This window comes from Oryzias latipes, chromosome 19, assembly GCF_002234675.1.
Source record: "Oryzias latipes chromosome 19, ASM223467v1".
In the NCBI taxonomy this organism is placed as follows: domain Eukaryota; kingdom Metazoa; phylum Chordata; class Actinopteri; order Beloniformes; family Adrianichthyidae; genus Oryzias; species Oryzias latipes.
In genome coordinates this window covers 23,108,223-23,122,708 of record NC_019877.2, presented here as the reverse complement: position 1 = coordinate 23,122,708, position 14,486 = coordinate 23,108,223, and the positions used below count along the sequence as shown (strand labels likewise).

Below are 14,486 nucleotides of genomic sequence, written 5' to 3'. Positions count from 1 at the left end.
GTGACGCCTGCACAGCCGTGGTCTTACCATCAGCTTCTCCGCATCGGCCCGGACCTTCAGGAGCTCTGTGATGGCGTCCACAAAGCCTTGGTGGTGGAAGTTGCACATCTTCTCAATCTCGCGGTCATGGTTCCTTATCCGGGTATCGAGCTTTTCCATGAACCGCTTGTGAGCGTTGGGCTGGTCATCATAAATAGACCTGAGACAAAAAACAGAGGCAATGGAGACAAAAGAGAACATTTTCATGGCGTCTTTTCTCTGGTTTCCAGCCCTCATCTATCCTGCAGGTGATCTGTGCAGATAAAACCTAAATGCTCAGGCGATTGAGCAAGTCGGTCAATGATCGAAGGGTCGGCGGTTCAATACCCGCTCACCCCAGCCAGCTGTCATTGTGTCTTTGAGCAACAGACTTCACCCTCCCTGCATATGTGTATGAATGTCCCGGTGATGGTCAGAGGGGCTGTACTGGCAGCCGACCTCTGTCAGTCTGCCCCACGGCAGCTGTGGTACATCAGTAGTTACCATCACCAAATATGAATAATTAATGGACACATTGGAAGAACTTTGAGCGTCTGGAAGGCACAGAAAACTCCAATTTATTATTATTATTATTATAGATTAACACTGATTTTTGTGTATTCAACCCCTCAGGGAGGAGGCTGTTGAAAACCCTTTGGAGGCGGATGGATGTCACAAATGTCTTGGACCTAAATTGTCCTTGTAGATTGACTGACAGATGAAATGACATCATGAATGCCTCCAAAGACGTTTTTTCCTGCAACAGTTAAATGAATGATCACCATGGTTCAGAGTTCTCTCTGTGATAGACAGTATTACACAATAAGAGCAAGCAAACTAGGGGCACAGCTTTAATGCAAACTACCCCAAAATTATCTTTACTGTTTTTATTACGTTTTTTTTATGTGTCATGGTTTAAAAACCTTTAAAGTCCCTCGTCAGTCATCTTCTGATCTATTGTCAAAGTGTTCCCAGTGGTCTTTTTATTATGATGATAATGCCGTTTTTAGCCAAAAACATTTTCTAGGACCTAGTTTCTGCAGAGCAGCAGGAGTTCATTAGAAAATTACCTCTGAGTTGTGGGCGGGTCTGTTGGCGTGGAGTAAGCCAGCACGGATGTCCCATCATCCCTTTGTTTAAACTCTCCCACTAGCTTGACCTGTAGAACTCCACATTTTCATATATTGCCTGTTATTTCTTTATTAGTGAAACTGGATGAAACCTGTTGTTTGTCTTCTTCTGTGAGGTCACTATGTGAAATCCCTAATGTCCTATAGGTGGATAAACTATTAAATTTAAATCATATTCAAGTCATATTTTTCTCTTTTTCTCACTCAAGAGCTGCCAAATAAAAATTCCAATGTACTTGCTTTTATCATGTACTAATGGCAATAAGCGTATCTATACCGAAAATTTTAAATTTTTAAACCACTGTGTTGATTTTTCAATTGTGTCTGAAATGAACTGAAACGAAAACTGAACTGAAAATGACCAACGTGTCACCAGCCAGCAGGTGACATCATGGTATTTCATGAGGAACAGCGCCATCTAGTGGTCATAGACTGAATGGCTGAAAAATGATGTTAAAAAATAATATTTGGGTAAAATCCAGTCATGTCCGTGTCTCCTTACATTCACACAAACACTTAAACAAACATGTATCTCTAATTAGAAACAGGAAAACTGCAAGGAATTGCCCTGCTTTTGTCCTGGAAACTCTTTTTTGAACCTTTGAAAGACACCAAGAAGGAATTTCCTGAACCAGAAGGGAATAATCTTCATCCAGAGCAGACTGTACTGACGTGATGATCGTTCATGACATCCATGGATTTAATCCAACTGTAAACTATCTCTAGTTTGCTTTTAAGTAGCAATAAAATGTTCCTGTGCAGATCACATCCAGGCTTTACGGGCCACTATTGGAATGCTAAAATATGGTTGATGACCTAAAATGTGCAGGTCAAAACTATTTAGAAATGTGTACAAACGTAATAAGCTGCAGCAAGACAGAAATGTATAGTTCATCTCTGTCTGACTTTAGTTGCATATAAAAGGAGAACAGTGCGTTTCCAGTTGCAACAATAAAGAGAAGAAACCGTTCATGTCAAACTTGTTTTAGAGGTTTCAGCAGATCAGCGTCTGCTCTGTTATGGAACTTTATTGATGCAGCACTTCTGACGAACACAAGCTAAAATATTTATAATTTTCCATTTGACATAAAACGCAGGAAATAGACATTTGCCCATTTCCACCAAGAGAAATGGAAAATCATCTCTTCATCTGCCATGGCTTTTACTTTCCAACCATCTGCATAGATGTTAAAAACACAAACACGTCTTTTTGTGGCTCCTCAGATGCTGCTTTGGGGAAAATAATCCATTCATGTTGTCCAATCAGCTTCATGAAGCTCAAGAGTAACTCTGCTGTTACACCAGGTTTACAGAAGACCAGCAGTTTCATCTGAAACCACAGATTAAAGCAGCTGAACTGTCCCCCGACTGAAAAGTTTGAAGCCACCAGAGATTCTGGTGTCGACTGAACAGCACGATCCGACGTTGAAGGTCAAGAAAACAACTTTCCCAAACGTCCCGGCGAGGAACCTCCTTTTAAAGGAGACATCTCCCACTAACATGAAGGGGAGTCCTCAACAGCCTGCTTTGCTTTGCGCTGATTATAATTGTTCTAAATTCAGAAATTAAATTGAAAGCCTTCTAGACTGTGTTTTTCTCAAGAACCTTTCATTATTAGGAAGAAATTGATGATGTTGACCACAGCATGGAGGTGCTTTCTTTACCTGAGGCTCCAGCAATTAGACAGGAAGCTCAAAACCTTCAAAAGGTTTAGTTTGACGATAAAGCAATCTTCAAGTTCCCGTCTACATGTAGGATTTTGTGTTAGGGGGATGTCGGATTGGAAAACGCAAAAACCATTCCGCGCCTAGTTATAATAAATGTAGAATTGATGTGGATGATTGAAAATCTGCTATAACATCACAATTGGAAGAAGATTTTTCTAAACAAATCTTTTTCATGACTCAATTGACAATTTGTTCGTTTTTCAAACATGACCTTGATTGTTACAGACCCACTCCAATGACAATGGTGCTTTTGCTGCTTTTAATATGACATTGTGGCGTTTATTTTTTTAGGATTCTCATTCAGACTCATTTTTCTTTGTTTTATTAATCCATGCAGCTCTTTATTTCTAAAGATGAGCTTGATAAATCGGTGATTTTTTTCTATTATACTCTACTATTTTTGCTTGAAATAAATCAATAAGTCAAGTCGAAATTCAGCTCAACCTTTATGTATTCTTTGTTCAAATAGCTGCAAATCGGGAGCAGAAAACCTGTAGTTGTGACGTAGACATAAAACGCTCCCTCCTCCCCTCCCAACAGGGAGCGGAAGGGGGCGGGGCTGTTTTGCGCCAACAGACCCGCCCACAACTCAGAGGTGAATTTCTAAAGAGCTCCTGCCGCTCTGCAGAAACTAGGTCCTAGATTTCGGCTAAAAACAGCATCATCCTCATGAAAAGACCGCTGGAACACCTGGAAATAGATCAAAGGATGACTGCGGGTGGGTGGGACTTGAAGGCTACACCTGTCGCCACCTAAAAACACCTGAGCTGAACTCTCTCAGTGTGGAGTAACTGGAATAAGAGGAGTAACGAACAAACGCAGCTCGGATGCTTCACGTCCTCCGACAGAAACCAGCGCCTGAAGCTACGTTTAAAGGCCAGGGTGATTGACAGCTGCTGCCATTCATGCAGGCCCCTCCCGTGGCCGGACCAGCCCCCCCCCCACACACACACACACCCACGCCAGTCAGCTGTGCCCCCCTGCCTCCCCCACATAACCAAAAACATCAGAACTAGAGCGGCGGGGGGGTCAGGGGGCTCGGTTCGTTCACTGAAATGCTGAGTTAGCCGTTAGCCGCCGACAGCAGAAGCGCCGAACGGGGAGGATCCGCAGCCGCTCCTGTCCTAAAAGGACCGGAAGCAGACAGAACCCTGAGAATGCTTCTGCTGCGGAGGTTTGGACCATGAAAGAAGCCGAGTCGCAGCTAGCTGCTGCTAGCATCAGCCTGCAGCTGACATGCTAGCCACCTCTGCTAGCGTTAGCCGACGCGGGCTGCTCTGCTGTTTACAGCGGAAATAAACGAACTGCGACGAAATGCAGTCGTTTTCAGGGACTCGGGTTCACGGAGCAGAGCATCATCCTTACCGAAGAGTGGGCCCCACGCAGGCCGTGTCTGTGCTCTCGATTTCCTGTAAGATCCGCTCGTGCTCCGTTATACACTCCGGGATGTCAGCCTCCGCCATGATTGTTGTGGAGAGCGGAGGTCAGCGCGGCCGCTGCTCTGCGCAGGTGCAGCCGCCGGAGAGCTGCACCTGCGCAGAGCAGATGGTCGCAGCCGCCTGCGCGGCTCATACAGCGACCACTGTCCTAAGTTGTTAGTGTGGGTCATTAAATGATGTGAACAATTTTCTGAAAAGAGTTTCCTCATTGATCATGTCGGTTATTAGTGTCTATCTGCCTTTGTTAATTTTTTAATTGATAAAGGTATTAAAAAATAAAATTTGCTAACATTGAGCAGACTTCCATGTAGTCTGCAAGACTAACCTTACTTTTACAAATTAATGCTGCCTTGTAGTTTCTTTATATTAACAATAATGTGCAGAGCCCTGGACATGGCATTCCAAAAATTGGAAGGAAGAAAAAAGAAGTTAATTATTTGTGGCCCACAACTTTGCATTTTTTAGTCACAAATTAGTATTTTGTGGCTGCAAATAGACATTTTGCAGGCACCAATTTGTATTATGTTGACACTAATTATCATTTCGTATGCACAAATTAACATTTTGTTGATACAATTTAGTATTTTGTGGGCACAAATGACTAATTTCTGCACAATCAATTCCTACTAATTCGTGCCAACAAATACAAATTTGTGCACACATAATGCTAAAACAAATGTGACGACATAATACTCATTTTTGTATAAAATCTCATTTTTGCACACAAAATATGAAATTGTGCCTTTGGAAATGCTAAGTTGTGCACACAAAAGGCTAAACTGTGCACACAAAATGCTTAAGGTCCTATCTACCTTTCTTTCCTTCCTTTCTTTTTAAATCTTTTTTTTTTTCTTCCTTTTCTTTTAAAGTAAATTTTATGTTGATTATTTCTATGATGTATTGTGATTTTAATGCATTTTTCTGTTTTGTGAAGCACTTTGAATTACTTTGTGTACGAATTGTGCTATACAAATAAACTTGCCTTGCCTTGCCTTAAAAAATGTGACAAGGAAATACTAATTGGTGCACAAAAAATGCTAATTTTGCCTCTTACAAAACAAAAGTTATTTATCCTTGTAAGTTCACAGATTTCCACGCATGACGAAAATTCTCTGTGATATTAACACAGGATCAGCCGCTGCTTTCGTGCATTCAGACATGCAGTATCTCTGAAGTCAGCACCTTAAAGTGGTTCCCAAAGGCAAGTCCACCGACTCCAGCTCAGCAAAGATATTCCCGAAGATCTTCTCTTCACCTTTATTGTCTTCTTCATTTTGGCTTGGAGGCTCAGGTAAAGCAGCGTGGAGCCTGTCGGTGTCCATCTTCACCACAACTGAAGTGATGAGGACGGCATGTGACCCGTTGTGGTCCGTGTGTGTGTGTGTGTGTGTGTGTGTGTGGTTGGGAGGTGAATTCCAGGCCACCTGCTATGGTCAGCAGAAAAAGAGGGTGCAACAGGAAAGAGATCTTGTGATTCTCTGGACTTTGGAAACCAGCACAATAAAAGTCAGCCGTTGTGTCCTCGGGCTGCAGATGCAGGAGGGACCAAGAAAACTCTCTGACTGTGCAGATGAGGTTTCTTTTAGGTTTCTCTCCCAGCAACTAATGCATCAAGTGCATTAGTTGCACATCCACAACAGCAACTTGAAGAGACCATACTTGATGTTTGTCCAAAACAAAAACAAAGTCAATTCAGTCGCCATTGTTTCATGATATAGACGCTGCCACTTCGTAGCCAGATGTAGTTGAGACGGTCGGAGTCAACGTTTCTATGGAAACCACTCTGGCCAATCAGGAGTGAGCTTGTTAGACGTCCACATCCCTGCCACTTTAAAGTCCCATAATCATCTTTCCTCTACTGTAAAAGCGTTCCCAGTGGTCTTTTAGATAAGATGATGTCGCTTTTAGACAAAATTCAAAAGCCTGTGTTGTTTTCTAGGACATAGTTTCTGTAGAGCGGCAGGAGTTCATCAGAAATTCACCTCTGAGTTGTGGGCAAGAACAGCTGATATCCCATCATTCCTTTGTTTACATGCTCCCCTGCTAGCTTACAGCCACTCACACCCTCAAGTTAACATTAGTGGTGCAACAAAAATGGCAGCAATATCAGATCTATCCATCCGCCCGGTTCTGATCCAGATTCCAGCTCAGACCGGGAAAACAAAGACGTTCATGGATCTATTTGTCTGACAGTGGATGATCAGATTGGAGCAGAGCAGGAAGACTGTGGTTCACCCATTTTACTTATTGTAAATTGTAGCGTTTTTCGAACACCAGGTTTTTATCTGCTCGGAATCCATCACGACTTTGATCAATACTCAGAAACACAGTCTTAATCTTCTTCAAATGTCAACAAATTTTTGTATTTGTCCTCCATGGTGAGAAAAATGCTGCAACACGTTAAAACACCAAAAACACAATTTTCATTGGAGTGGGTCTTTAAAGAGGGCGACACGAAATCTGTCAATCAAATGTTCATGGGAGCCAGCAGGCACCACCGACTTTTATTGAGGCATCTGATTGGTCAGTTTATAACTTGAATAACTCTAAATGTGTCAAAAAAATAGGAAGAAAAGTTGGATTATCATTTACATGATTACTCAGTCCAGTTCTCACATACAGTCAATGGTTGAAGGGCTGCTCCTCTTTATGTCAAACATGATCAAACGCATTCAGTTCTGAATTAACCTGCTGAACACTTTGTGTCAACCTAAACACAAACCTCGCAAAAACATGTCGGTCTGTTTAGTCAAAAAGCTGAAAAGCTGTTTTCATCTATCATGCGGTGAAGTACTCCATTGGTAATGAAGTCCCAGGTGAAGACCGTGCTGTGTTAAGAACAGTGGATGAAGAACGGCTGATGCAGACGTTCCTGAAGTTGAGCAGGGGAAGAGGCCGCCTGACACAATCACTTTCAGTTTCCTGCTATTGTTCTGCAAATGGGGTGGGCCGTGTGGAGGCGGCAATAGAAAATGAAGCCTCTGCTATGATTTCCCCTATTACATCATTCAAAGCACAAACAGGGCAAACACAACAGTGGTTTTAGGGATCAGATTCACCTTCAGGAAGCCCCAGCTCCTGCTACATTCTTACCTTTTGTTCTCCTTGATACGTTTTTTCCCATTTTGTTTGTTTGTTTTCTGAGATTTTACACGTCCTCAAACCCAAACACCATGAAGCCGAACACATTCTGAATGAACAGGACCACATAAATGTCAGTCAGCTGGACTTGGTTCTGTTTTAAAAGACTGGTCATTTCTTCTCTCTCAGTTCTGAAATCCAGATGAGAGCTGCTTCACCTGCTTCTATGAAGAAGACGTTGAAGACACGACCCCTTTTTGTCAAGTTGTGAAAATAGTAGGACTTTAAAACATTAATGCTTTCGACATCTTCTTCTTAGAAACCCTTAAACCAGCTCTCAGAGGTAAAACATCTTTAAAAACTTGAAGGAGCTGCATCTCCAGAAGAAAATACAGGGTTGATGCTTTATTGCTGAATGAAAATGAAACGTAAAGAAGGGTAAGAATTGGCAAAAAAAATTAAATAAAGAAGTGATCAAAGTTGACCATAAATAAAGTGAAAACAGCACAACAACAACAAAAAAGATATGTCTGTGAAAAATGCCTGAGCCGGGTATCGAACCAGCGAGCTTCTGCACCAAGGATTCCCCATGGATTTCAGAAGAAATCCGGCAGAAATCCTGGGAATATCTGGAAAAGTTCAAGGATCTGAAGGACCAAAAGTCACAGCTGGAAAGAGCTGAACATTTGAATAGTTGAATGGTTGAAATAGATGAAAAATTGTAGGAGGAGTTAAGCGGCAAAAAATGGAGGAAGATACTAGAATAAAGAGAAACAGGAAAACAATGGGTGGAAGGATTTATAGCATTCAACTAATAACACCAAGCGCCCGCTGATAACCCATATCTGAACAGAAAACATGCACAAAAGAAGTGCAGTCGTTGGTCTTAAAGAGAAAATCCAGCAGCCTGCAGATCCTTCAGCAGCAATACTTTCCAGTTAACGCTTCCTGTATGACTTCAGCAGTGTCTCACATGGAGGAAACACAACAATCCTGCTGCTCTGCAGCCGTGTTTCTATGCCGTTTTCAACGACATCCCTCCTGAGAAACGTCTTTCTCAAACAAGGATCTCTAACCAGCATTCAGTCAGATTCCAGATACGGTTCATAGAGCTGTACAGAGACACAGAATGCTTTAGCAGCATTCAACAACAACGAAGAAGCAATAAAACAAGTCTAAGTAGGCACGAGTGCAGATAGACGATGTAAACCATCGTCCAGTGTTTGATGTTTGAAGGGAGCGTCTTCTTGAACGCCGCACTTTCAGCTGCGTCACGTCTGACTGAGAAACGCTGCTTCACGGAAGGTTCATGGTTGATCTTAACGTGTCCACATCTGGTCTCACAGCAGAAGACCTGTCACACCTTCGGGTCAAAAGGTACAAACTATAAACAGAATCGACACGACGAAGTCAACCTCTGGAACTCTGAGCAGCTGGAGTGTTTCCTGTAAAAGCAGCCAACAGAATTAGGTTTAAACCAAGAAAAAGGCTTAGCTCTATACACTGATTTTCAATATCCAAACTAATCTTCTAGATTTTCTATCTTTATATCTGTAAAAAAATTTTATTGTTTTTTTCTTCTTTTTAATAAATGTGGTGCAGTTTCTATGATGTTGTGATTCCTTTTTTCTATTTGATCTATTTCTTTAGGCTCTGCAGCATTTCTTGTTTTTTAAATGCCATACATTAATAAACGGATTGATTGATATACTAAGTATGTTCTATGAAGAATTAAAGACTGAAACTAACAGGTTTTCATTGGGGGCTGTGCTTAAATGATGACAGGAAATAGAAGATTATTTTTTTATGTCTTAGATTGTTTCACATGACAAAACGTTTAAATTTTGTTCTAAAATAATAATTTTTATTTTTACTTGTTTTTCAGCAGACAAATTAAATCCTTCAGATTTTGCTTTCCAAAAAACACAAGATATCAAGAAAATAATGGTGACAGAACACTAAAACGCTTACATTTACTGTATGTTTTATCACAAAGTCTTTAATGAAGGAGATCTGAAAGAGCAGAGTTTTTGAAATACAAATAATTAATTAAAAAAAAACTTTAACAAGACCTTAAAAATGACAAAAACCCGAAACATTGCAAAACCTATCAATAAATCAATTGTAGAGCACTTTTGACGTGGCGGATCATTCAAACGACTTTCCACTTTAACGGAAATAAGAAGTGATGGACAGTAACGGTATAAAGGAGAATTATCTGAAACAGTAGCAGCTGAGGAAAAACGGTGATCGTGGACTAAACAGAAAGACAAACATAACATTAAAATACCCGACCAAAAGAAGGAAAACCACAGCTAAAGGCTCTGATCCACTAATGTGTGACATGTTCATCATGTGCTCATGTTCCTTCTTGGTCTGTCTATTCTTCTGTGCGCTTCCCCTCCACGCCATCCCAGCTTCCTGCTGACTTCCTGCATGCTTCTCATGTGTGTCCGGGTTCACAGGCGGCTATACAATTTCTGACCCCCATTGTAAGTGACACTCCAAACAAAAAAAAAACATTAAAGGACATCCTGGCACAATAAAGTTCACCGCTGAAGCCAAGGGGTTGTCCAGATGTCCCAGTCCGGGCTCTGGGGCCACAAGTTAGGAAAGTCTGCAAAGATGTTTAAAACCTAGACAGTTGACTTGAATTTTCCCAGCGTCCTGCGTGTGAATCCTGCCACTTAAACAGAATAAAAAAAATACCTTTGAGGTAGATCCACATAGGATTCCAGGCGCTTTTCATCTGACACGTTATTTTCTGAACATTGATCCAGGTCAGATCTGTTCAACTGTTCTGTTTTAAACCGAATGTGTAAAAGCAGAGCTGTCCAGCAGAGGGCAGCACTGCAGCAAGGATGAGGGCTGTGTCTGTGGAGAAAGGGGGACTCACCACAGGACGGGCTTGAATTACAATTTTGGGGACACTGTGAGGAACAGAACCACGGACAACAATCCCCGTCACACTTTCAACTTCCAGATAGAGACTCATCACCACAACTGACCAGGCAGACATGAGGACAGAGATGGAAATGTGGCGTTCATTTTTAAAAGAAGAGTCATGGAAACTACAGAGGAATAAATCTGATGAGTCACAATAAATTATTAAGATGGTGTTTTTGTGTGCTGGGGTTACCAGGAAAGAGGAGTGTCGTGGATGTAGAGGAGGAGGAGGCCATGGGGGTGTGAGTGAGGAGGGTGTAGAGGAGAGGGTAAGATGGAGGACGATGATTCAGTGTGTGGACTGTGTAAGACGGAGGAGGTCATACACAGTGAGCAGGCTGGCTTCATGCTAAGGTTTTTTTTTGTACAAAGAGCTCTTCACCTCCAGGACCAAGCTCTGATGGCTCCACAAGTGTCCCTAAGACTCTCATTTCGTTAGTGTGCTTGGTCATTAACCATGTGCACCAGCAAGTGCAGAGAGACACACAAAAACACCATCTTAACTCCATCTCCAACCATGACCAAATGAGCTCAAAAATGCTCAGCCATATTCAGAGACAGCAGGTCTCCAGGTCCTAACAAGTTCAGTGATTTCATGAGGTTCTAATAAAAAGAGAAAAAAACCCAAAACGTTCTCTGTTTCAGTCTTTTAACAATTTTACTCTTATATCTTATTTAAACTTTGAAGAAAAAAAACTGTCAAATTCGCAGCAGAGCATGTTTTAGTTTTTCCATTTCAAAGTTGTGATGGGATCACAACAATGATCACACGGCATCACAACCAGATTTCAAATCAGCCTCAATAATGAATCTTCAAGCTCTGATCTTTTCATGATTAACATTTAATATTTGAGCTAACCCTCTACACACAGCAATGTGACCCAAAATATGATGTCTGTGCATGTAGACGCCAGTTCCTGAGAGGTGAAGGACATACAGCAAAAACAAACGCCTGGATTTGGATGACTATTTTTTAATTAACTCCAGCTTTGGTAAAGGTGCAGCTGCACAGCGTCGCCATCAAGGTTCTGAAGCAGCTCATAGAACAACATAGACTTTAGAACAGTCAGAAAGAGAACCATCAACCAGATTTCTTTCTATTAGTTTAATATTTTCTAAAGATCAGATATTCTCTAATCATCCGTTTGCCATCATTGCATTCTGCCAGGCCAGTAATGCAAAGATAAATCCATTTGAATGTGTTTTAGTAAGGAATGGGGTGTAGATGGACAATAACAGAAAGCACATCATCACCACCATTGAGCAGCTCACTACAGTAATGAATCTAAAGACAGGAAATTGATCATGATTGGCTGTGAAGAAACATTTGAGCTATTGGCTCCGATTGAAGACTAGTTGATGAGAGTGACGTGTGGAGTCAAGAATCAATAACCCAGCGTACCTGCGCATGAGGTAGATCTTCCTCATTGAAATTGGGCCAAAGCTTCACTACTAAGGAAATTTTAGTAATATTTTAATTAAGGACCCACAGACCTTAACATGTTCTTGTGGCATTTTTCTCATGATGGAGGATATATATGTGTGTATATATGTATGTATATATCGAAACATCAGGAAGAAGGAACATGAGAAACTGGAGAAATACCAGGGACTCAGAGAAGAACTGGAGAAAGCCTGGAAAGTGAAGGTGACAGTGGTGCCTGTGGTAATTGGAGCACTCGGGGCAGTAACGCCCCGGGGAACCGCCACCTTAACGTGGTGGGGGAGTTCGAGAGCTTGAGTGATCCCAGGAGCTAAGCTGTCTGGGGCTTAAGGCCTTGGTAGGGTCTCCCATGGCAGACAGGTCCTGGGTGACGAGCCAGACAAAGAGCGGTTCAGAACCCCCTGACGAAAGGAAACAACAAGGACCCGATTACGTCGCCTGGATTGGCGTCACCGGGGCCCCACTCTGGAGCCAGGCCTGGGTTTGGGGCTCGCAGGCGAGCACCTGGTGACCAGGGCTCTTCTCAGGAGTGATGTGGGACCACTCTCCCATGGGCGCACCACCCATAGGAGACCTCAAAAGGGGCCGATGCAATGTGGTTTGGGTGGCTGTCGAGGGCGGGTGCCTTGGCGGCCCAAACCCCGGTCATGGAACTTGGCTTTTGGGACATGGAACGTCACTTCTCTGGGAGGGAAGGAGCCTGAGCTGGTGCGAGAGGTTGAGAGATACCGTCTGGATATAGTCGGGCTTACCTCCACACCCAGCCTGGGCTCTGAAACTCAGTCCTTAGAGGGGGTTGGACTCTCTACCACTCTGGAGTTGCTCAAGGTGAGAGGCGGCGGGCTGGTGTGGGCTTACTCGTGAGCCCCCAGCTCAGCCACCAAGTGTTGGAGTTCACCCCGGTGGACGAGAGGGTCATGTCCCTCCGCCTCCGGGTGGGGGACAGGTCTCTGACTGTAGTTTCAGCTTAGGGGCCTGGAGTACCAGACCTTCTTGGTGTTTCTCGAAGGCGTACTGCCCCAACGGGGGACTCCATTGTCCTCCTGGGGGACTTCAATGCCCACGTGGGCAATGACAGTGGCACCTGGTGGGGCGTGATTGGTAGGAATGCCCCCCCTGATCTGAACCTGAGTGGTGTTTTGTTATTGGACTTCTGTGCTCGTCATAGTTTGTCCATAACGAACACCATGTTCGAGCACAAGGGTGTCCATCAATACACCTGGCATTAGGACACCCTAGGCAGGAGGTCAATTATTGACTTTGTAGTTGTTTCAGGCGACCTTCGACCTTGTGTCTTGGACACTCGGGTAAAGAGGGGGGCAGAGCTGTCCACCAATCACTACCTGGTGGTGAGTTGGATTCGCTGGCGGGGAAGGAGGCCGAAAAGACTTGGAAGACCCAAACGTACTGTGAGGGTCTGCTGGGAACGTCTGGCTGCTGCCATTTTTTGTATTGCAGGTTGGGGATGTGAGGGGCTGTAAGCTAGTGGGAGAGAACATAAACAAAGGGATCATGGGAAATAAGCTGAGGCTTACTTAGGCGCCAACCCCCCCACACACACACAACTGAGAGCCAAGTCTCTATTGACCTCCTGCCGCTCTGCAGAAACTAGGTCCTAAAAAAACACAGGTTTTTGTATTTTGGTTAAAAAATGACATAATTATGAGTAAAGACAACTGGGAACAATTTAATAATAGATCATAGTGGGACCTTAAGAAATGTGTCATAAACTCCTATATATTTAAATAAAATAACAGTAATAAAAAAATGAAGAATACCAGAAATAAAATCTTTTCTGCTCTCGTCTTCATCAAATCCTCAGACAAATTTCTGATCTGATGCTCCTGATAGGATTGTCTAGTCCTTGATCTTCATTCAGCCTGTCCTGTTGTTGTAGGATAGGAGCAGTAACTTTCTATTTTTTTAGTTAATTTTTTATCAGTTCTCATCTGTCTGAAGCACACACAATCATTTCAAGTTCTCTCTTTGGCTTCTGTTTTCTCTTTTCAAAATGAGCTTTCTGAATAACTATAAAACAGACTGAAGCTGACAGGTGGTCCTCCAACTGTTCTTCCCAGGTTTATATCACTTTTGTCCCAAACTGAATCCTTATTAAACCTTTTTGCTCCTCGTTTCAATGCTAAATACACTGTGGTAAATCTTTCATTCATATGTTTTGCAACTGTCACAAAGAAAATGGCTTAAAAGTAACATAATTCGTGTAACCAATTACAATCAGAAATACTTGTTGGAAGTAAGGGATTACTTTTCAACAAAAACAACAAGTAATCTGTAGTTATTACTCACACTAATCACCAACAATTTGATTTCTTACAGTACAGGGACCTTCCTGAGAAATGTCTACTGCTTCCATCAAGGCAGATGAAAGAGTTGAAGGAACAGATCGCCTTTTAGGCTGTGATGCCACTCAAGACTCTGAGGTTTCCTAAGACATCAATGTAAAAATTGTCTGTCAAAAAATGGTCAATCCAGGTTTGAAAAGTCTTTTTACAACGTCCATCCGGTGTAGAATCATGGGGGATGCTGGACGCCATCCTTCCCTTCGCCATCGGTCCACACACGGAACTCTCACCTGCTGCCTTCCCTCCCCACTGTTGTTCTGGGTATCCTTTCAAACACGTTGTTCCAGTTCTGCTGTCTTTTCTACATAAGTGACGATTAAAGGACCCACTTCACAACC

At 42.7% G+C, this 14,486-nt stretch overlaps 1 protein-coding gene and 1 long non-coding RNA gene across 8 annotated transcripts in view; one reads left to right on the top strand and one right to left on the bottom strand.

Moving 5' to 3' along the window:
* exoc6 (exocyst complex component 6) overlaps positions 1–5,698 on the bottom strand; it is a 27,357-nt gene extending 21,659 nt beyond the window's left edge. For 3 of the 7 annotated variants that reach the window (XM_011488539.3, XM_011488541.3, XM_011488542.3), the window contains exons 1-2: positions 4,241–4,363; positions 28–199 (exon numbers count right to left, since the gene is read on the bottom strand). In XM_011488539.3, the coding sequence (XP_011486841.2) occupies positions 28–199; positions 4,241–4,338 (270 nt within the window). In that variant the 5' untranslated portion in view covers positions 4,339–4,363. Of the gene's footprint in view, positions 1–27; positions 200–4,240; positions 4,364–5,496 lie in introns of those variants that run through there. The other 4 variants (XM_020712080.2, XM_011488544.3, XM_011488543.3 and 1 more) reach the window with 3 other exon arrangements.
* LOC110017192 lies at positions 3,820–14,486 on the top strand. The gene is made up of 3 exons (XR_002872077.1): positions 3,820–4,286; positions 5,444–5,605; positions 14,123–14,486. It is a non-coding gene; the product is annotated as an uncharacterized LOC110017192 (long non-coding RNA).